This window comes from Gopherus evgoodei, chromosome 3, assembly GCF_007399415.2.
Source record: "Gopherus evgoodei ecotype Sinaloan lineage chromosome 3, rGopEvg1_v1.p, whole genome shotgun sequence".
Lineage (NCBI taxonomy): Eukaryota > Metazoa > Chordata > Testudines > Testudinidae > Gopherus > Gopherus evgoodei.
Window position 1 is genome coordinate 221,102,070 of NC_044324.1, and position 23,764 is coordinate 221,125,833.

Genomic DNA, 23,764 nt, shown 5'->3' on the forward strand with positions numbered 1-23,764 from the left:
CGAGGCACTCGGCGCTCTGCTGAGATCCCTGACGGCTCCGGCTGACCCGCGCTTCCGCCCTGGCGCAGGGCGAGTGGGCGGGGGCATAGGCCTCGCGCCTGCGCTCGTCGGCCGAGCCGCAGTGCGCACGCGCCCTCGGGAGTAACCGTCAGGGCGAGGAAAAAGCCCCGAGAATTCCAGCCGCGCTCGAGCTGCTGGTGCAGACCCCTCCCCCCCCCGGGGCATGTGAGGCGGCGCGTGACCTTCCGCCCTGCAGCGCGAGCGGGCGGGCCGGCCTGTGTGCGCGGTTCCGTGGGGCCGGGCCGGGCATGCCCGTGCGGCTGGTGGGGCAGGGTGGCCGCTCGCCTGCCCGCGCCGCCTCGCCCCGCCGAGCGCTCTGCGGCCTCGGGGCCCTGCCCGGGGCGGGCGCTGAGGAGAGACCCGGGGGGTGCTGGGATGCCGCCGCCGCCCCCCGGCGCTGAGTCCTGCCGCTGGCGGGGGCTGCCGCTGCCCTGGGCCGCCCACTGATCCCGCCTGCGCCGCCAGGAGCCCGCCAGCGGCAGGATGCAGGCGCCGCCGCTGCTCTACGAGTTCTTCAGCGAGGAGAACGCGCCCAAGTGGCGGGGGCTGCTGGTGCCGGCCCTCAAAAAGGTGAGGGGGCGGGGCGAGTCCATGGATGCACGGCGGGGGGGGGCAGCGCGAGTCCACGGATGCACGGCGGGGGGGGGGCGGCGCGAGTCCATGGATGTACAAGGGGGGACGAGTCCACGGATGTACAAGGGGGGGCGGACGAGTCCACGGATGCACGGCGGGGAGGGCAGCGCGAGTCCACGGATGCACGGCGGGGGGGCAGCGCGAGTCCATGGATGCACGGCGGGGGGGGGCGGCCCATGGATGCACGGCGGGGGGGCGAGTCCATGGATGCACGGGGGGGCGGGCATGGATGCACGGCGGGGGGGCTGCTTGTCCTACAAACCAACGGGGGAGGCTGCTCCTGCCTGGTGCGCCCAGTGGGGCACATGGAGGCTCCTCTCACCGCTTCGCTCCCTTTCAGGAGTCTGAGCTGCTCGATTTCGGAGTAGCAGCCCTGCGAGTCTGTGGGCTTGTCTACATCACAAAGTTGCAGCGCTGGTGAGGGAGTTACAGCGCTGCAACTTAGGAGGTGTACACATCTGCAGGGCACCACCAGCGCTGCAACTCCCTGTTTGCAGCGCTGGCCGTACTCCCGTTTTGTCTCGGGTGTAGAGGATCCAGCGCTGGTGATCCAGCGCTGGTAATCAAGTGTAGACACTTACCAGCGCTTTTCTTGACCTCCGTGGAATAAGCAGGTATCCCAGCATACCTGAGGAAGCCTCTGGTAATCAAACTGGTCTCCTTCCCCAGCTTGCTCTCGCGTTCCCCGAACCCCGAGCAAGCAGGTCTCCTTCCCTGAGGTTTGCTGGGTGGTTCCGGGAACGCAAGAGCAAACTGCGGCGAAGCTGGTCTCCTTTCCCGGTTTGCTCTCTCATTCCCCGAACCCCCGAGCAAGCAGGTCTCCTTCCCTGCGGTTTGCAGGGTGGTTCGGGGAACGAGAGAGCAAACCGGGAAAGGAGACCAGCTTCGCCGCGGTTTGCTCTCGCGTTCCCCGAACAAGCAGGTCTCCTTCCCTGCGGTTTGCAGGGTGGTTCGGGGAACGCGAGAGCAAACCGCGGCGAAGCTGGTCTCCTTTCCCGGTTTGCTCTCGCGTTCCCCGAACCCCCCTTGAAGCTGCCCAACAGCGCTGCAGTGTGGCCACATCTAACACCACTTGCAGCGCTGGTTGCTGTAAGTGTGGCCACTCTGCAGCGCTGGCCCTATACAGCTGTACTAATACAGCTGTAACAACCAGCGCTGCAAAATTTTAGATGTAGACATGGCCTGTGTCTGCAAAAAGAACAGGAGTCCGGGTGGCACCTTAGAGACTAACACATTTATTTGAGCATAAGCTTTGGTGGGCTACAGCCCACTTCATCGGATGCATAGACTGGCACATACAGTGAGAAGAGAGAGACACTACAGAACATGAAAAGGTGCAAGCAGCCATCCCAATGCTAAGAGGCTGAGCTGCTATCAGCAGGAGAAAAAAACTTTTGTAGTGATAATCAAGATGCCCCATTTTGGACAGTTGACAAGAAGGTGTGAGGAGATTCAATGTATGTAATGACCCAGCCACTCCTGGTCTCTATTCAAACTCCAAGTTAATGATATCTAGTTTGCATATTAATTCAAGCTCAGCAGGTTCTCGTTGGAGTCTGTTTTTGAAGCTTTTCTGCTGCAGGATTGCTTCCTTTAAGTCTGTTCCTGAATGACCAGAGAGGTCACTTGCTTGAGTACCCCCAAGTTTCATCTCACTTAAAAACTACTTGCTTACAAAATCAGACCTAGAAATACAAAAGTGTCACAGTCACACAATTACTGAAAAGGGCTTTTTTTTTAATTTTTAGCATAGAATTATAAAATAAATCAGTTGGAATGTAAATACTATACTTACATTTCAATGGATAGTATATAGAGCAGTATAAACAAGTCATTGGCTGTGTGAAATTTCAGTTTGTGTAGTGCTTTTTCAATAGTCTGTTGTAAAACTAGGCAAATATTTAGATGAGTTGATGTAACCCCTGGAAGACCCCTGCGTACCCTGGAGTTAGTGTGTTGGTGCTTCTCTCATGTTGAACTGGTAGTGTGGCAGCCTAATTTATAGCCAGAGTGTGAGCAATTTGGGGAATGTCTATGACTGTAACAGTGGTGACTCTCTCTTCCCCTCCCCCAGTATGGCTTCATTTATCTGCATTAATGACTGTCTGATCCATCACATGATATCAAATATTGCAAACACAATTTAAAAATTAACCATTTGACATCTCTAGTTTTATTTTATTTATGATACTTCATATTATAGTAAATGTATTTCAATAAATTTTATGACCTCAGTAATGTGAGACCTCACTGTGCAACACTATGCTATTAAACCTTTGCTGAGGCCTGGGAGGAGACCCTGACAGATTTTTCTTTGGTTGCTATGTTTACAGATGATAAAGTGAATTTGATTATGTTTTCTTGTGTTATTGTGGATCATTGTTTCTATTATGTTTATCCTTTCTCAGTTTCACTTGATCTTACATTCCCAAGGAGATCAGGCTCATAATTTGCTAGTGAAACTTTATTCTTGGACATATTCCACTTGTTTTCCAGTTTGGCTCAGAAATTCATTGTTTTTGTTTATACCTTTTTATGGGACTCTTTCTTCTCCCAGTTCCTTAGTTCCATAAGTGATTTTTTCAGCCTAGTCAAGGTAGCGTGTTGTCAATCTCCTTTTTTAATGATGTATAATGGTTTATTTGTACAAGTATATGTGCAGTTTAAAACATATGTGTAACTGCTGTTTTAAAAAATATCAGTTTAAAGGAACTTGCTTCAGAAATTCGGAGTGGAGGCCAGAGCTGGAGTTCGGAGCAGCTCCGGAGCAGTGGAGCTGCAGGTTTTTAACTGGAGCGGAGCCAGAGCACAGCTCTAAAGGCCTGCTTGCTCTAACTTTTAAAGTTATAATTAAATATTTGTTTATCCCCCTCCATTTTTGTGTATATGAAACAGTATGGCTGAAATTGAAATTTCTCAGCTGAGAGTCACATAGGTTAACCTGTCTTTTAAAAATAACATTCAACTCTTTATGAAAGGGAAAAAGAATAATATTTTACTTAGGTTAGAACTTAGATATTTACTTGTACATTCTACAAGAGCTTATGTGGCGGGGTAGGCGGAAACTTTATAGTGAAAGTATTTTACTTCATTAGAGCTGTGATTTAGTGACTTTAGTTTTAGTGTATTTTTGTAAGAATGCTTTTTGCTAAGGATTCTTTACTAGGAATGAGGGAACAATAAGTCTCACTCCCATGTGTTCATTAGAATTTGTGTGTTGGTAAAATAGAATAGGGGGAAAATGGTCAGGCTGTCTTATGATCCACTTTTGAACTTTGTCCATAGAAAGCAAGGCAAAAGGGGTTCAAGAAACTTTGCTTGGAATGGATTCAGATTGCAAAACTTACTCCAATATCTTATTTCACATACAACAGACATTCTAGGCATTTTACAAGTGTATTGGTTTTAACAGTTAACTGGAACTTCTGAGTGAAACACTTGCTCTCAGTTCTGGCTGAACTGGTGCACTTCCCACTGCGGACTAGAAGTCGCAAGTGTTTCAGCTGTATCAAGTCAGCCTGTCTTTCTGACTTCATCTTACAATGCATTTGCCTCATGTTCCAGAGTGAGCATGTTTTCCCAAGGTCTCTGGCACTCTGTGCTGTTCTGCTTGTGGTAACAGAGTCTTATCTGTGTATTCTCCAAAGCATTTGCTGCTGCAGTGCACACATGATCACTAAACTTCTGGACTAGCTACCCATATCTTTGCTTCTTGCCATACATCTAAACATTTGAGCAGCAAGCTGAACTAGGGCTTCCTGGGATCTTGAGCAGCAAGGTGCAGGATGTCTCAGATGTTCACAAAATGGGGCGCTAAGCACAGTGCCAGGCAATCCCGAGCAAGATCAAGGAGACTAGTAGGAGCTCCAGCAATAACAATTCTTTTGCGACCACTCAGGGCACTTGCTACTTCTGTGAAGTGTTTGTTTCTATCTTGATGAGCAAGCCAGCCAGTGAGCTGGCCTCAATTATCAGTGTTTGCTGGAGAAACTTTCATGAGGGGGTGCTTCCTGAGGACCAGCAAGAAAGGAGTCCTCATAGACTCATAGACTCAAGGACTGGAAGGGACCTCGAGAGGTCATCGAGTCCAGTCCCCTGCCATCATGGCAGGACCAAATACTGTCTAGACCATCCCTGATAGACATTTATCTAACCTACTCTTAAATATCTCCAGCGATGGAGATTCCACAACTTCCCTAGGCAACCTATTCCAGTGTTTAACTACCCTGACAGTTAGGAACTTTTTCCTAATGTCCAACCTAAATCTCCCTTGCTGCAGTTTAAGTCCATTGCTTCTTGTTCTACCATTGGAGGCCAAGGTGAACAAGTTTTCTCCCTCCTCCTGATGACACCCTTTTAGATACCTGAAAACTGCTATCAGGTCCCCTCTCAGTCTTCTCTTTTCCAAACTAAACAAACCCAATTCCTTCAGTCTTCCTTCATAGGTCATGTTCTCAAGACCTTTAATCATTCTTGTTGCTCTTCTCTGGACCCTCTCCAATTTCTCCACATCTTTCTTGAAATGCGGTGCCCAGAACTGGACACAATACTCCAGTTGAGGCCTAACTAGCGCAGAGTAAAGCGGAAGAATGACTTCTCGTGTCTTGTTTACAACACACCTGTTAATGCATCCCAGAATCATGTTTGCTTTTTTTGCAACAGTATCACACTGTTCACTCATATTAAGCTTGTGGTCCACTATGACCCCTAGATCTCTTTCTGCCATACTCCTTCCTAGACAGTCTCTTCCCATTCTGTATGTGTGAAACTGATTGTTCCTTCCTAGGTGGAGCACTTTGCATTTATCTTTATTGAACTTCATCCTGTTTACCTCAGACCATTTCTCCAATTTGCCCAGATCATTTTGAATTTTGACCCTGTCCTCCAAAGCAGTTGCAATCCCTCCCAGTTTGGTATCGTCCGCAAACTTAATAAGCGTACTTTCTATGCCAACATCTAAATCGTTGATGAAGATATTGAACAGAGCCGGTCCCAAAACAGACCCCTGCGGAACCCCACTTGTTATACCTTTCCAGCAGGATTGGGAGCCATTAACAACTACTCTCTGAGTACGGTTATCCAGCCAGTTATGCACCCACCTTATAGTAGCCCCATCTAAATTGTACTTTCCTAGCTTATCTATAAGAATATTATGCGAAACTGTATCAAATGCCTTACTAAAGTCTAGGTATACCACATCCACCGCTTCTCCCTTATCCACAAGGCTCGTTATCCTATCAAAGAACGCTATCAGATTAGTTTGACATGATTTGTTCTTTACAAATCCATGCTGGCTATTCCCTATCACCTTACCACCTTCCAAGTGTTTGCAGATGATTTCTTTGATTACCTGCTCCATTATCTTCCCTGGCACAGAAGTTAAACTAACTGGTCTGTAGTTTCCTGGGTTGTTTTTATTTCCCTTTTTATAGATGGGCACTATATTTGCCCCCTTCCAGTCTTCTGGAATCTCCCCCGTCTCCCATGATTTCCCAAAGATAATAGCTAGAGGCTCAGATACCTCCTCTATTAACTCCTTGAGTATTCTAGGATGCATTCCATCAGGCCCTGGTGACTTGCAGGCATCTAACTTTTCTAAGTGATTTTTTACTTGCTCTTTCCTTATTTTCTCTTCTAAACCTACCCTCTTCCCGTAAGCATTCACTATACTAGACATTCCTTCAGACTTCTCAGTGAAGACCGAAACAAAGAAGTCATTAAGCATCTCTGCCATTTCCAAGTCTCCCGTTACTGTTACCCCCTCCTCATTGAGCAGTGGGCCTACCCTGTCCTTGGTCTTCCTCTTGCTTCTAATGTATTGATAAAAAGTCTTCTTGTTTCCCTTTATTCCCATAGTCCTGGAGTTTGAGGCCAACTATCAGAAGTCAGTGAAAGTAAACTGCCAGGGATGATGAGAAACCTGCCATACTAGGTAGCATTCCTTTTTATTTCTGTGTATTGCAGGGGCAGGCAACCTATGGTATGTGTGCCAAAGGCGGCACATGAGCTGATTTTCAGTGGCACTCACACTGCCTGAGTCCTGGCCACCACTCTGGGGGGCTCTGCATTTTAATTTAATTTTAAATGAAGTTTCTTAAACATTTTAAAAACCTTATTTACTTTACATACAACAATAGTTTAGTTATGTATTATAAACTTACAAAGATACCTTCTAAAAACGTTAAAATGTATGACTGGCACGCAAAACCTTAAATTAGAGTGAATAAATGAAGACTCGGCACAGCACTTCTGAAAGGTTGCCGACCTCTGACGTATAGCATTTATTCTAATTCACTGTGTATATCTGGGAAATGAGAGGCAGACTGACTTGGATTTGGGGAATATTGGGGGTAAGTGAGTTCTGAAGCTTCCCACACCATGCATTAATTTGCAGCGATGTAACAAATTTTAACTGCTCCATTGTTCTTGAGACCACTGTCTGCTTCATATCTTCGTTCTAAATACTGCCTACCCTTCTCTAGAATCATAGGTTACAGCTGCTACCATTATTTGTTATAAAGGTAGTAATGGAAACTTCCGCGCTTAACTTGCATCCATTTTAGTAAAATCCCATTGGGAATGGGCCAGAGATAAGCAGCTGAATACAACTGAGAACATTTAAACATTAAAGCTCCTGGAAAAGCTAAACTTATATATATTGCTAAATTCTACAGGTACAAAATGCGGTGGGGGAGAATCCCCCAGAATAAAGCCATGGGTCCATTATGGACAAAATTGATACTATAAAAATAAGTTCACAATGGAACTCATCTTTATCAATGCATCAAATATTTCAGCAATGCAATTGTTAAGCTTTGCAACTAGTATGCATCTGGTAAAAGTTTCACACTCTACTGGCCAAAGGGCTAAACCTGTAGCCAGAGGCTAGTATGTAGGATTGGTGAAGCTGGGGGTGGTGGCTGCTGGGGAGATCTAGAGATAGCACCCTGGAGACAGTGTCCAGTGCTCTTAATTCTAGCAGTTCATGAATCTTCCCATTATGTCCCTGGGCATATTTACAGTGTTTTGGAGCACATGGGAGCAAGCCTTCCAGCCCGTGTCGACAGACTCAGACTCAGGGACACTGGCACTAGTGCTCTAAAGAAAGCACTGTCTGCATAGCTATGCAGTTGCAGTATGGCCTGGAGTTTTGGCTCTGAAAACATGCTGCAGTTTCAGTTCTGTCTATGTATCTCTTTTTAGAGCCCCTCTACTCGGAGTCTGTTGACTTGAACTGAGAGGCTCATTCCCGTGGGTTCCAAAACGCTATACAGACATACCCTATCTGTCAATAGGTGTTGTATACATCTGAAGCTTGCACACACCAACTGATTGCTAGAAGGAAGAGAGAGCTTTCTCCTTCCTACTCCTTTCCCAGTCACCTCACCAGATTTTAATACCCTTACCCATGTTGATGGGCGCATTCTGAAGGACATCCTCTATGGTGAATTGGGATTTGGAAAAAGACCCAAAGGACACCCAAAATTGCATTTCAAGGATGTGTGCAAGTGAGACCTCAAAGAAATGGACATGGATGTGAACAAATGGGAAGATCATACTCAAGACCACAGCCTTTCGAAATAAGAGCTTAACAAAGGTCTCCAGAGTTATGAGAGGAAGCAATCCAGTTTAGCAGAGAAAAGAGCTTGCAGAAGGCAGAGCCCAAAACGTCAAAACATCACCTTTAAATTTGACATACAGCAGAGATTCTCTTGGGTTTCTTCAGCCATGTTCGCAGCTGTCTTAAAAGCAACTGAGTATATTCTTCACCCCTTGGGCGCATACTTATGGTCTTTCGAGACTGAAGGATGCCTACATGCCCAGATTGGTTAGCACGTCTGACTTTAATGGGACTCTTTGGAGAGTAACATACTATATAATGTACAAGAAAGCATTCTTTTTCTGTGTCCAATTAAAATTTTTCATACCCTGATATGATAGGGAAAGCATCATCATCAAACACACACAGTTTTTTGAGGATTGTTGTACTAGCTAGACTGACCATGGTTGACGGCATCGCACCAGACATCACATAGTGAAGTTTCCCAATCTGGCTCAATCTTGTGAATCCACAAATCTCTAGGGCAGTCCTGTGGGTGGTGCCAGATAGGTTCAGGGCATGCACCCCTTTCTGTGTTGATGGAGAGTTTGAGTGTGATGTGCTGAAGTGTTCCTTCACCATCCTGGTGACATGGCAGAAGAGCATGCAAACGTCGCTTTTGAATATAATGAGCAATTGGAGGAATGCCAGAGCTCTGAGAGCTAGATGTTTTGCACAAAGTCAGAGCACTTTATTCTCAGGATTTGGAGCTGACAGCGCATAGGGAATGTATGTAACTGCTCCAAGTCTGTCTGTCTGTAAGAGGGTCCAGGTTTCTGACCTGTATGGCAATACAGGTTCAGGGGAAGGGCAAGGTGGAATATTCCCAGCCAGTGAGGAAAGAAGCATACAATAGTGGAATATTCATCATTATAATGTCTATGAATGGCCTGTCATTACCCTCTTGCTACATTTGGTTGGCATGTAACAAGGAATATTTAAAGGCCCAAAATGACGTTCTTATCCTTGCCTGGGACACTTGAAATAATGAATAAAATAATTCCTTAAGGTAAATATACTTCAAGAATTCCTCAAATCCTAATTTTTAGGGTATTTTGTCAAACTCAGGATATATTCTAAATCTCACCCATCTTTGCCCTGAACAGCTGAATTCCAAACTTCCAGTGCTTACGCAGTTCAAATGATAACTTGACCTTAACTTGTTTCTTCTGGTTCTCCACTAGAACAGATATAGAGTCCAGTAAGACAGATATAGACTGCAATGCACTGAATAAGGAAGATGTTGATGTGCACTCTGAGATGCTTCCTTGCCTGATCAGTGGTATTTTGAAGGAGCAAAAGCAGAGGAACACAAAGCCCTCCGATAACTGAAGGAAGATATTGACAAAGGACAAAATATTCCTAGCGCTCCACCAAGATAAGAAAGCAGGGAGCAGGAGCCAGTGTGAGGTTTGAGAAGCTAAGGCTGCAGAGGCAACAAGATAAGACTACAGACAGAAGCTGAGTCTGAGGTTGAAGATAGACTCGAACATGAGATCTCTTAGGTGACTGGGGATGATCAAAATCTGTTTTATTGCTGCTTGGAAACAGACACTAAGGTTGTAGCTAGACATCATCAATCAGTGCCTTCCAGCAACTTCAGTCAAGATTCTTCCAGTCTAGTGAATTTACACTGTCTTCAAGAGACTGCCTGGTGATGAACCTTCTCCCTACACCACCTTTCCACACATTATACTACTGATTCAGACAGTGGAGATCTTTCATGCATACCTAGAGCCTGCTTCTCTCCTGAATCTTAGTTTTTGTGATTAAAAAGTGTGGCAGTTGAGGAACATCTTAAATGTTTTAGTGATCCTCAAAAGAAGTAAATCAAAAGAACTGATTATCTTTCCATAAAAATGTTCTACAGTTTCACATTCACATCAGTACAGAATATTATGAAATATTTGAGCATTATTCACAACAAGGCAACTGGTACCGACACTCAGTTAAGAGACACTATGAAAAGTCACACTTGTTTGAAATTATTTTACCTAAGTTGACAGAGCTGAGGGAAAAATATTTTTGTTTACAATTTACTGTAATGAAAGTAACCATACACAGAATGCTTCTAGAGGTACAGGAACTCATCTAATGTCAGCTTCCCATGTCTAGGTCTTTTGAACAGTAATGGGGCAAAAAAAACTTTTTCAAAAGTGATTGTAAAACTATGCTAATTGGCTGGGGCACTCATGCTATGCCTGCCTATGAGACTGTTTTAACACATTTTTAACTGACTTCATTTCAAACGGTTTCACTCCAATCCATTGCTTGACTTGTTGCTCACAGTAACACTGGATGTCATCAGTTTCTTGTCTCCACTGCATCACCTATATAGGACATTCCTTATATTAACTTCCGTGGCACAGTTGTTCTGGACTCCTGTCATCCCTGCAGACTGTGGAAGATAAAATTGAGTAGCTGCCCCACTTCCTTCCAATTCTTGCTGTAAACCTCCCACTTCGTAACAACTTGTTACCAGATGTAAAACCACCCCCTGGATATACTGAAGATGTGGTTAACTAAATCTGAATCTCTGTTAGTCTTTCATAGCCACACAGAGTTGCTGAAGTTGGTGATTGGAAAAAATACAGGTACTTGGTATAATTTGAAGATAGCAAAACTTGGGCTGGATCACAAAGTATTATGACAGACCCAGGCCAGTGGGGTGCAGGAGTCTGGTAGAGGGCAAATATACTGGTCACTGGGTGAGTAGTTTCTGTTCCCTGAGTGACCAGAGCAGGGTCTGCACTAGAGTAGTCAGGAACTTGCTAGAACCAATTAAGGCAGACCGGCTGATTAGAACACCTGCAGCCAATCAAGGCAGGCTAATCAGGGTACCTGGGTTTTAAAAGGAGCTCTCTCCAGTCAGATGGGGAGGAGCCAGAGGAGAGGAAGTGCGTGAGAGGAGTTGGGAGCAAGAGACACAAGGAGCTGAGACTGAGAGGCTGTGCTGCTGAAGGACTAAGGAGTACAAGTGTTATCAGACACCAGGAGGAAGGTCCTGTGGTGAGGAGAAAGAAGGTGTTTGGAGGAGGCCTTGGGTGAGTAGCCCAGGGAGGTGTAGCTGTCACACAGCTGTTACAGGAGGCACTATAGACAGCTGCAAATCCATAGGGCCCTGGGCTGGAACCCGGAGTAGAGGGCGGGCCCGGGTTCTCCCCAAACTTCCCAACTCCTGATCAGACACAGGAGGAGTTGATCCAGACTGTGGGGGAGATCACTGAGGTGAGCAAATTTGCCAATAAGTGCAGGACCCACCAAGGTAGAAGAGGAACTTTGTCACAGTATCAAGAGGAATAGATAACAATTCAGCGTGTATGGGTTTGTGTCCTGGTATTCTTTTTTTTTTACCAGGAGGGATAACTGTTCACTTCATTCAACTAGCTGTGCAGTTCACCATGGCCTGTTTCACTATGTTGCTTTCAGACCTGCAGGTAATGAGCAAGTGAGTGCTATCAATAGTTCTATAGCAGGGGCGGCTCCAGATCCCAGCATGCCTGCGGAGGGTGTGCTGGTCCTGCGACTCCGGTGGACCTCCTACAGGCGTGCCTGCGGAGGGTCCGCTGGTCCCACGGCTTCGGTGGAGCCGCGGGACCAGCAGACCCTCCGCAGGCACGCCTGCAGGAGGTCCACCAGAGCCGCAGGACCGGCGATTGGCAGAGCGCCTCCCACGGCATGCCGTCCTGCTTGGGGCGGTGAAATATCTAGAGCCACCCCTGTTCTATAGCTTTTGGGGGAAATCTCGCTCACAAACAATCTCTTGTTATCTCAGGGAAATTTCTTATAAAAATTCTAGTATAATTACAGTATAGAAAATTCCAATTCTGTGGTTTCCCCTGCTCATAACATTTCCACAAATAAACCCTCATACAAATTGCATTTGCAAAGTGTCATTAGTTTCCAGTTCTGTATCTTTAGCATTTTCAATCTTCAATATATAGTCCAATCTTTCTATTTCAGATAGGCTAACATCATCTTCTGTGGTTTGACAAAGATCCAAAAGCCACTCCTTCCAGTCATTATTGAAAATTAAATTGATATTCAGAAATGTAGATTCTTTATTTTGGCAGCAGGAGATTGTTCTGTATCCAAGTAAACAATGAAAGGAAACCAAATTTCTAAATATTTTTTGTTTGCTTCTTCAGTGGAGATGTCAATCTTTCCATTACAACTATTTCCCCAGTTTGATAATTCAGTGCTATGGGGGGGCAGTGGAGGTGTGTTCTTCCAGAGCTCTGCTACAAGCATTCTGGCTGTATCATGAGTCATCTCTGAGTTACTGCTGAGCCTGCTTAAGCCATCCCTGAGCCTGAAGTGAGTCATCAGAGGCAGTTACCTGCAGGTCTTGTGATAGGCCCCACTCCATCCAACCAGGGTTCAGCCAAGGCACCATTGAAAACCCAGGTGATCCCTTTGGACCCTATATACCTGCCTTGGGAAGTAGTTTCTCTAGTCAGCTGAGCAGTCTCCAGTCATTACCTGGCCAGGAGCACTTCCATTGCTTAGTAGTTCTATCAAACTGCCCGTGCCGCATGGCTTCTGCTCCAGCCTCTGCCTGTTCTTGGTCCAGCTGTTCCTTGCTTCTGCTCCAGACTCTCTGCCTGTTTCCATGTGAGCCAGTATCTGCTCCTGCCTCATCCATCCGCCCTGCAATTCGGACAGTTTGAGCAGACTCCCCTCTTTGTGCTCAGTCCAGCGGCTGAGATGGAAACCCCCTGAACATCCATTACTGAGATGTTGGAGTTAGTTCAGTGCCTTCAGAGACAAGTTGCCCAGCTGCAATTGAAGAATTCCTCTGTCCATTTACAGATCCTGGCAGCCTGAGTACTTCCAGTGAATCTAGCCGCAGTATCCATAAAACGAGCCCCGAAGGTCCTGCTGCCAGAGAGGCTTATCAGATTACTGCAGTGATGTCTACGCTACAGACCTTACACCAGCGCAGCTGTATTGCTGTAGCTGTGCCGCTGTAAGATCTCCCGTGTAGCTGCTCTGTGCCAACGGCAGAAAGCTCTCCTGTCGGCATAATTAAACCACCCCCAATAAGCGGTGGTAGGTATGTCAGCGGGAGAGTGTCTCCAGCCAATATAGTGCTGTCCACACCAGCTCTTTTGTTGGGGAAACTTATGTCGGTTAGGGCTGAGTTCTTTTCACACCCCTGACCAACAAAAGTTTTACTGACAGAAGTCCTTGTGTAGATATAGCCTAACTGGTGACTCCTTAGACTAGGTATCACTTCTAGAACAGGCAAGTCCGTTCATTGACCATTTTGACCTGTTCATTTGTCCCTTTTCACTCATTAGGTTACCTGAACCGTACTTGTATCGCTGAAGTCACCTACAGTTTTTTAAACAAGGCCATTGGTCCATCTCAGCATATGCTGCCTGCTTTCAATGTCTGGTCACTGATGTAGTGCAGAACAAGGCAGCTCAGGTCTATCACTTCCACAGGGACTAGACGATAACATAAATGATGAGTTGGGCTAGGATGACCCATACACACACTGTACTGAGCTCAGACATTGAATTATACATATGGCTTGACTACTGACTGTCTGGTACATGTCCAGGCCCAGTCTAGCCCAGTCCCATACCCATCTGCCTCCAAAGGCAGTCCCGGGGCCAGAACCTGTGCAGATTGGCACAATGCCAAGACACCTCACTGAGCGGCAGATGGGGTACTGGCAATTTAACAGCCTTTGCCTGTACTGTGGTGGGTGAGGCTACTTTGCCACTAAATGCTCCATCAAATCTAGGCCTGTGCAGATCCAGGAAATGACCATGTCCTTCGCCAAACAGACCCTTCTGCCAACATGCATTTTTAACAGTTGTGGACTGTTGCCAGACCCAGCTACAAGTCTTTTTCTGTGTCTGCTTCACACAGCTTGTGCTTGTGGATTCAGGGGTCTTCAGCAATCTTGTGGACGCAGAATTTATTAAGGCTAACCACGTTCCTTTACAAAGAAAGCTTGCTTCAGAGTTGATTGATGGTACCATGCTGTACTTGGTCTTGTCACCCACAAAATTGCACCTTTTCTCGTCAAAATCCAAGACCACAAAGAAACTCCAATTTAACTTGTTTAAATCACCTCTCTTCCCAGTCATGCTCTGCATCCCCTTGCTCTCAGTCCATGATCCATATATCTCCTGGAAGATGCAGGAGATATGGCATCAGTCTGGCTTCTGCCAGCAGTGGTGACTAGGCACCAAGAAAATGAAGAATGCCGTGGAGAAGGCCACTGTAATTCAAGGAGATAATGGCTCACCAGTCCCTGCAAAATATTGAGATTTTGCTAATGTTTGATTTAAAAAAAAAAAAGAAAAAAAAAGCTGATGTCCTGTCCCTGTGTAAGTATTATGGCTTCCCCATCAACCTCCAGCCATGGGCTTAAATTTAATTTGAATTAATTTATCCCTTGTTGGACCAAGAACTCGGGGCCCTACAACCCTGTGATTTGCAGATCCCAGAGTGTCCAAAGACTGTCTAACATTTCCAAAGGAGTCTGCACCTCCATTTGAAATTTTTTAGGGGACCACAAATGGGAAAAAAGGTTGAAAACCACTGACCTACAGGAATACTTCAATGAGAATGTGGCTAAAAACTTTATCTGTCAGTTTACATCCACTGCTGGGGCTCCAATTCCGATTGCCCCAAAAGAACAGCTCTTTGTATCTTCCATTTGGCTTTTTAGGCTATATCACTTCGTCCAGTGGGATAAATATGGATCCCAGAGAGGTGTGGACTAGGCAGAGCTGAGAAAGGTCTGCAATGTCCAGTGCTTTCTGTACTTTGCCAACTTCTACCAGTGGTTCATCAGTGAGGTTTTCAAAGGTAATGACCCCAATTACCCAGCTGCTGCCAGAGAACACTGCTTTTGGGCTTCCTGTGTCAACTGATCAGCTGGAAGAAACATTTACATCAGCACTCATCTTAGTTCACCTGGAGCTGACTAAACTTTTATTGTCAAAGCAGATACTCCTATTATGTGATCAGAGCAGTGCTATCATAGCAAATAGGTCCCTGAGTGTTCTCCATCTCTGTTCTTTCCGCTCCTGAAAGCTGATGCCTGTGAAACAAAATTACAAGGTCTGTGACAGGAAACTGATGGTCATCAAAGCTATCTTTTGAGGACTAGTGTCATCACTTGGAATGCGCATGTTTTCTTGTTTAGGTATATTCACGGATCAAAAAAATTGAGAATACCTGCAAACTGCAAATGCTCTTAATCAACACTAGATCTGTTGGTCCCTTTTCTCCTCCTCCTGATTTGATTTTTACCCTAACCTATTGCCCTGGTACCCAAAATGTGAAGCCTGGCATACTATCTTACAAGAACGAGTACCTAGACAAGGGAATAGACCCCCCCATAGCTTGCTACAGTCTTGAATCCCTGTCATCTTGTCAGTGTATTAGCAAACAGCGATTTACTGTCTTTTCAAGTCTTCCTTGTCTCATGGTCCATTTGCGGTAAAATTGAGGCCAGCCATCACAGATCTGCCCCCTGGCTCAAACTTCTCGGTCAAGAAGGTACTTGTGGCACCTTAGAGACTAACAAATTTATTTGAGCATAAGCTTTCATGGGCTACACGGCTTCTACTCTGAAATGGGTCAAGAATGGGATTTTCATGTTCAGAGATCAGATCTGTGTCCCCTATAGTGTACCACATCTACCCATGCTCCAGCTATATCATGAGTCATCCCGACAGGCCATTTCAGTCACTAGAAAATTTATTGAAACTGATCTCTCAGTTTCTGGTGGCTAAACCTATATTGCTGTATAATGTTGAACATTGCAAGAATTTATGTATGTGCTTGGACAGCCTCTTGCGTTCTCCACCTCTTCTCTCTCTCTCAAACCACTGGGCGGCTTTGGTTCTCTTGCCAACTCCATCCCAATCCTAGTTATCTATTTCTATGGACTTTCTCACTGACCACCTGAATTTCCAGGGCCACCCAGCCATACTAATTATCATCAGTCTTCTCATAAAGCTGTCTCCTTTCATAAGTTGCTGGAAAGTTCCTACTACAGAGGCAACAGATATGTTTAATCATATCTTAAATCTTCATAATTTACCATCTGACATTGTTTGACGATTTCAGTTCATTTTTGTTTAAAGGAATTATTTAAGATCTTAGATGTTAATCTAAGTTTCCTCTGCCTATCACCTGCAGACTGATTGGCAGATGGAGCAAGTGAACCAAATTTTGTAGCAGTATGTTAGTTGCTTTATCAACTACCTCAGAATGACTGGGTGCTGCTTCGCTTTGCTGAATTCAGGTACAACAATTCCAATCCGACCACAGCTCAGTCTGCCAAAGTCCTTTTTGTGCCAGCTATGGCTTCCACCCTTGTTTTCACTTGTCCATATTGCTAGCCTGCCACATTCCTTTAGCTTCTAGCCTGTGTAAGCACCTGCACCATGTCCATTAAGAATTGAAAACCCACCTAGAATCAGCCAAGAGGGGTTACAGAAGATACACTGACCTCCTTTGGCAGGACACCCCTCACATCACAGTCGGTGGTCAGGTATGGCTCAATGCAATGCATGGACACACAGCCTGGCCCTCAAGGAAACCTGACTACCAATATCTCAGCCCATTCCAGGTAATCCAACTGATTAACCTGGTGGCCTTCAAACTTTGGCTACCGAATAGATCAAGGTGCATCTGGTGTTCCATTATTTCCCTGCTGGAGAAAGTACATCAACTTCTTTCCTGGACAGATACAGCCACCTCCTCCCTCCATCACAGTTCAGGGGTCAGAAGAATACCTGGTGAGGCAGATCTTGGACTTCAAAGTTCTCCAAGGGAAGCTCGTTTATCTCATCATTTGGGAGAGCTTTTGTGCAAATCTTTCTACCAGGTTTCAGTAATACCAACTAGATCAAATTTATATTAAGAAATGAGCAATTACAATTCCTTGTTTGCTACTCAGGCTCCTAAGATTGCTGTCTGTGTAGTGCTTTTGTTTAATCCCATCGGTCAGCTCAGCAGCAATGATGGGGCTGAATGAAGTCTTTCTACCGCTTTCTATCTTGTATCTGCTTCATGGCATTGTTCGTCTTTAAACTTTCTTGTTTGATGTCATTCTTCACCATGTCTATCCAATGCCCTCTCTTCTTGCCTTCCAATTGCCATCTTTTTTGTCTTCTCCATGCTGATCTTCAGTCTGAATTTTCTGCTTTTCAAGTTTACCTTGTCAAATATTCTCTGTAGATCCAACTTGGTTAGTGCCATAGAGATCAATATCATCTATGACTGTATGCACCTTCCACTCACATACCATGACTTGTCTTGTTTCATTTGTCTGTGCTACAGCCATAACCATTCATTTGTCTGTGCTACAGCTTCCAATACCCAGTTAAACAAATCTGGCAATAATGTATATCCTTGTCTCACTTTTATGGTGATCTCAAAACCATTCCGTCAGCTTCATGTCACTTTCACCATGCTCATCGACTTTCTTTAGATGTTTTCTGTCAGCTTGATTAATTTCCAAGGGATGCCATTACATGCTTAAAATTCGCCATACCCCTTTCTGCCAAATACTATAAAAAGGCAGTTTGAAGTCTATAAAATTGTTGTAACAGGTTTGGTTATGTTCTTTTCACAAGTAGCTAACCTATTGTACTTCCTCATGGTTTAAATTCCGCCTGTCCCTCTGCAAGTGCCCCTTCCACGTACCTCTTCTTTTTCCTCTTCAGTATCTTGGTGAATGCTTTTTCTGGCACACTCGGTAAGCTGATTTCTCTGTAGTTCTTGCACTTGCTTTTATCTCCTTTTTTTTTTTTTATGGGCAGATACTGTTATCTCTCGTCTGTAAATCTTGTTGAGTAGCTTGTGCATCACGTTTACCAGATGTTCCTCACCAGCTTGCAGCAGCTCTGTGGTTATGTTGTCATTTATGAGCACCATTTTCTTTTTCAAAATAGCACTGGTGGATAGGTAATTAAGTAACTTCTTCTCTTCATGTCCTTTGTCTCCTTGATTATTCTTAGCATCTTGATTTTGTGCTAAATAAGTGCTCATATCTGTTATTAAAAACCCTCCTGAGTACTCTGGCCAGCCTGCCCCTGAGGAGATTGGTTCAACTTCTTCTGATCCGGAGGCCATCCAAACTATATGGGTCCCTCCCCCCACAGAATGTGGACCGATGTTTCCCAAAACATACCCTGCAGCACTTACCTAACCAGCAGTTCACCTCCAGAATCTTCTGCTTTCTGTCTTCCTTCTCTCATGGGACAGGAAGTATCTCTGAGAAGATAGCTTGGGCATTCTTTTTCAGCATAAACAACTAATCCAGTGGCACCTTAAAGACTAACAGATTTATTTGGGCATAAGCTTTCGTGGGTAAAAAACCTCACTTCAGATGCATGTTTCAGAGTTCCCTGAAATAATCTGTTATCTGTAAAATATCCTGCAAGGTAATGTCATTAGTGCGGATATGAACTGTCACAAATAGATCCTTGTCTGTGGACTTCAGAAGCCTATCCAATCTTAGTGACATCTCACATCTTGGCTTTGGGAAGATAGCACACCATCCTGTTGTTCACCTGTCCCTAGTAGAATGTTCTTTCAATTCTTCTAAGTACTGAATCCCCAGCATATCAGTTCAGTCTTCATAGACCAGTCACAAAATAGTTCAAATAAATATTTAAAGTTGGTATGTCTAGAAATAAGCTTTTAGGTATGGTAAAGCCAAACGATCCTTGTTCTTTTGTCTGTTGCCATGTTTGCTCTGTCTTACGTTTTATGAATGTATTATGTATGTATTGTAACTTATGATTTAAAGTTATAAAAAGAGATGAAAGAATACTCATTTTGACAAGTTGTCTGCCTAGTCAAGAATGTGTCCATTCAGCTTTCTCTTATCTGTGTAGAAATAGTCACTTAGGATATAATTCCATAATTTGAAGCTCACTGACACCTTCTGACAGCAATCACATGCCTCTGCACTACCTCTCTGCTATATATATATATTCGTTTCATTTCAGGGTGTGGTCAAGTGTTCAGATAAATAGAGATCTTTGGTACTCGAGTGTGATGTTTAGCTGTTTATATGAACTGAGTAAACAGAACATTAACGTCATCTTCTGAGTTCATGTATTTATTAGCACGTGTGGGGGTCAACTTTCTGATTCAGAAAATTGAGGAAACAAGTAGGAGGTCATCCATTTTGGATCTGATTTTGATCAACAGGGATGAATTACTTGCAAATGTGAAGGTGATTGGGAATTTGGGAGGATGTGATCATGATCTGATAAAATTCAAGATCCCATGGAAATAGAGTGGCCAGACAGCAAGTGTAAAAAATCAGGATGGGGGTGAGGGGTAATAGGAGCCTATAAAAGAAAAAGACCCAAAAATCGGGACTGTCCCTATAAAATCAGGACACCTGGTCACCCTACATGGAAAGGAGGGTGTGAGAACAGGAAAATCAAGGACACAACTTCAGAAAGGCAGATTTCAACTCAGAGAAATAGTATACAAGTTCCCATGGAAAGACCAATTTGAAAGAAAAGGAGTCGAAGAGGTCTGGTATTTCTTAAAAGATAGAATTCTAGAGGCCCAACATCAAGCTATTCTGATGCAGAGGAAAGGTAAGAAGAGCCACAGGAGGCCAATGTGGCTTCACAAGGAGCTTTTTAGCTCTCTAAAAACCAAAAAGGATACAAAAGAGATGGGGCATGTCACCAAGGAAGTCTACATGGGAATAGTGCAAGCATGTAGGAACAAAATCAGGAAAGCTAAGGCAACAAATGAGTTACAGCTGGCAAGAAATGTTCAAGACACAAGTATGGGATTCTTCAAATATGTCAGACAAAAAAAGAAAGATCAATGATGGTGTGGGTCCACTGCTCAGTGGAGGGAGGTCAGCTGGCAATGAAAGATGATAGAAAGGCAGAGCTCCTCTATACCAACTTTTGCTTCAGTCTTCTCACAAAAAATAACATGTGACCAGGCAACTAGTGAAGTTGCCATAGACAATAAAGGGGAAAGGATGCAGACTGGGATAAGTAAAGAACATGTCAGCGATCTTCTGACCAATCTGAATGAATTCAAATCAGTGGGCCCGGATGCTTTTCACCCAATTAAAAACTTAATTAACTTTTTTTGTTCTACAAATAAAAGTACACAACTCATTTTAATATCAGTAGTCTTGCCTTTCTAATGTGATGGATGTGACCTCTCTCCCCTGCTACGACAGCCCCCGAGCTGGAGCTGCGAAGGAGTGGGGGGTCTCTCCCCTGCCACAGAGCTAAGCCTGGGAAAGAGGGCTGTCTCTCCCCGGCAGCCAGAGCTCTGGAGCTGGGGAAAGTCGCATCTTTCTCTGGCCACCGCAGCCCTGCACATCTCAAATGCCCCCCTCCCCTCACCCTACTGTCCCCTCCTATCTACTCCCTATTCCCTCCAAGGCTATCACCTCACCGTACATATGTGCCTTCTCCAGGGTCCAGGCACCTAATTAGTGGAGCCACACCTTTTGCGGCTCCATTAGTTAGGTGGGTGGCCCTTCATTTTCTCATGTGAGGCCGCCCAGGTGTGCACCTTAGAGGGAACCATCTGCGGACCACCTGAATGTCCACGGACCACAGTTTGAGAACCTCTAATCTAGACCATCCATGATGGGTGTTTGTCTAACCAGCTCTTAAAAATCTCCAATGATGGAGATTTGACAACCTCCCTAGGCAGTTTATTCCAGTGCTTAACCACCCTGGCAGTTAGAAAGTTTTCCTGATATCCAACCTAAACCTCCCTTGCTGCAGTTTAAGCCCATTGCTTCTTGTCCTATCCTCAGAGGTTAAGAAGAACAATTTTTCTCCCTCCTCCTTGTAATAACCTTTTACATACCTGAAAGCTGTTATCATGTCCCCCCTCAGTCTTCTCTTTTCCAGACTAAACAAACCCAATTTTTTCAATCTTTCCTCATAGATCATGTTTTCTAGATGTTTAATCATTTTTGTTGCTCTTCTCTGGATTCTCCAATTTGTCCACATCCTTCCTGAAATGTGGTGCCCAGAACTGGACACAGTACTCCAGTTGAGACTTAATCAGCATGGATTAGAGCGGAAGAATTACTTCCCATGTCTTGCTTACAACACTCCTGCTAATACATCCCAGAATGATGTTTGCTTTTTTTGTAACAGTGTTACGCTGTTGACTCATTTAGCTTGTGGTCCACTGTGACCCTCAGATTCCTTTTTTGCAGTGCTCCTTCCTAGGCAGTTATTTCCCACTTTGTATGTGTGCAACTGATTTTTCCTTCCTAAGTGGAGCACTTTGCATTTGTCCTTATTGAATTTCATCCTGTTTGCTTCAGATCATTTCTCCAGTCTGTCCAGACCATTTTGAATTTTAATCTTATCCTCCAAAGCACTTGCAGCCCCTCCCAGCTTGGTATCACATGCACATTTTTTAAGTATCTCTCAATGCCATTATCTAAATCATTGATGAAGATATTGAACAGAACTGGACCCAGAACTGATCCCTGCGGGATTCCAGTCGTTATGTCCTTCCAGCATGACTGTGAACCACTGATAACTATTCTCTGGAAACGGTTTTCCTATCAGTTTTGCACTGTTTAACAAATCTTGAAATCATGTGCCAGCCTGCGTTAATGCATATTCTCATTGCTGCTTTCCTTATCTTCCCTCGCTAAACCTATATTTTTGGTTTATCCACTGTTGCATCCTAAATTAGATTGTGAGCTCTTTAGGACAAGGACTGTCCGACTCGATTTGTACAGCAGCTACTACAGTGGTGCTCTAATCCCAGTTGGAAGGCTTAGGTTCTATGTAATGGAAATACAAACAACATATGATACTATGGTAATCAGAGTGCAGTAAACTGAGCTGTCCCTGATTTTTGCGTGATAGGCAAGTAGTTTTCCTGTTGTTTCACAAGCGCCACGAAAACCATATCATACACACTGGTCAGAATGAGGTGCTGGGCAAAAATCAAATTTGCTTCAGATTGAGAATAAATGCTCTGGTCAGTCAGTTTGCACAGAGATTTGTTTTTCAAGATTTGCCAGGGATTTTAAAGTAAAAAGGAATGACTCGTAGCGATGCTTTAAGACCTACTAAGTGTGGACATAAATTTGTCAAACTAAACCCACTCTCTCATTGAAGTTTTAGCAAACTAAACAAATTCAAAGGCAGGATCTATAACAAAGAACCGTACCCAAACATGAAGCCCCGTGGAGTGCTTCAGCAGGCCCAATAGGCTTCTGCTTCTGAGGCAGAATGATGCAAGCACGTGTTATACTTTTTTTTCCTCATAAGATTTAGTTCCTGCTGTAAGTACAAATATGAACGCAGCCTTAACTGTGGAGCTACTAATGATGCCTCCATAATTAATTGTTTACTGAATGTTGGCATGTTGGGTTGATATTTGGATTAGATTGATGGTTTATGATTTAGGGAAGGTAGCTTAAGGGTTTGTGGTGATTGGGGTGACTGATAATGGGTTTTGGAGTTAGGTTGTGGCGAGATAGTAAATTTGACGGTTTTGCTACTTGGCATGACTATGAAGGTTGTTACCTATCAGCTTCCTTTGCTTCCTTAAACAGTTGTGGTGAATACTCCAAAACCAATGTTCTTAGGTGTTTTTAAATATATTACTTCTAAGGGTATGTCTGCACTGCCAACATTACAGCACGGCCGTGGCAGCACTGTGACATGGCAGTGTAGAAGCGCTTTATCACCGGAGAAGAGCTCTCCCGGCAATATATATTAAAAAAAAAAAAAAAAACCGAATGAGCAGTGGTAGCTTTATCTCCAGCAGCGCATCTCCCAGTGATAAAGTGCTGTCTATACTGGCACTGTTCAGTGGTAAAACTTTTGTCTTTCAGGGAGGTGTTTTTTCATACCCCTGAAGGACCAAAGTTTTAGCACTGAAAGTGGCAATGTAGACACAGCCTAAGACTTTGTACTTTGTGTGTACCTAAACTGTTAAAACCAAGCTATTTGTTAGCTACAGGGTTAGGAAGCAAACATTACACTGCAGTCATGTTTCAGGTAGTACTTTTTAATTACTAAACAGGTATTCCAGAAAATGAAATCTAATTTAACAGGTGGGAGTGGAGTGCCTCTTCACTATATTTAGCCACTGGGAATTTATTCTCAGCTATAACTGCAAATCTAAATTTTACCTTTACTGTGTAACATTCACATTTGTAAAATTTGAAGCATTACTTAGTGCAGAGCTGATGAAGTAATATATTGTAAATATTTTTATTTTGGAGATTGGTTCAGAATAATTAAGTATTCAAAACAGTGCAACTGGCACTTAAGTAGTTTAACTTCAGATAACACTAAAGGAAACTTACTTTTGTTGAAAGCCAAACTCTTTAGGCAAATTGATTAAATTTTAAGCTTCAAGATTGCTAAATTTTCCTAAAAAGGTGAAACTATTTAAATATAGTGCCTGTACCTTAAAAATTATTTTAATGTTTACATTATGGTAGCT

General features: G+C 44.2%; 1 protein-coding gene across 2 annotated transcripts in view; it reads left to right on the forward strand.

The window, feature by feature from the left end:
* Positions 1-490: 490 nt before the first annotated feature.
* Positions 491-23,764, forward strand: part of SOS1 (SOS Ras/Rac guanine nucleotide exchange factor 1) — a 95,139-nt gene continuing 71,865 nt past the window's right edge. For both annotated transcript variants that reach the window (XM_030558132.1, XM_030558133.1), the window contains exon 1: positions 491-630. In XM_030558132.1, coding sequence (XP_030413992.1) covers positions 544-630 — 87 coding nt within the window. In that variant the 5' untranslated portion in view covers positions 491-543. The remainder of the gene's footprint in view (positions 631-23,764) is intronic.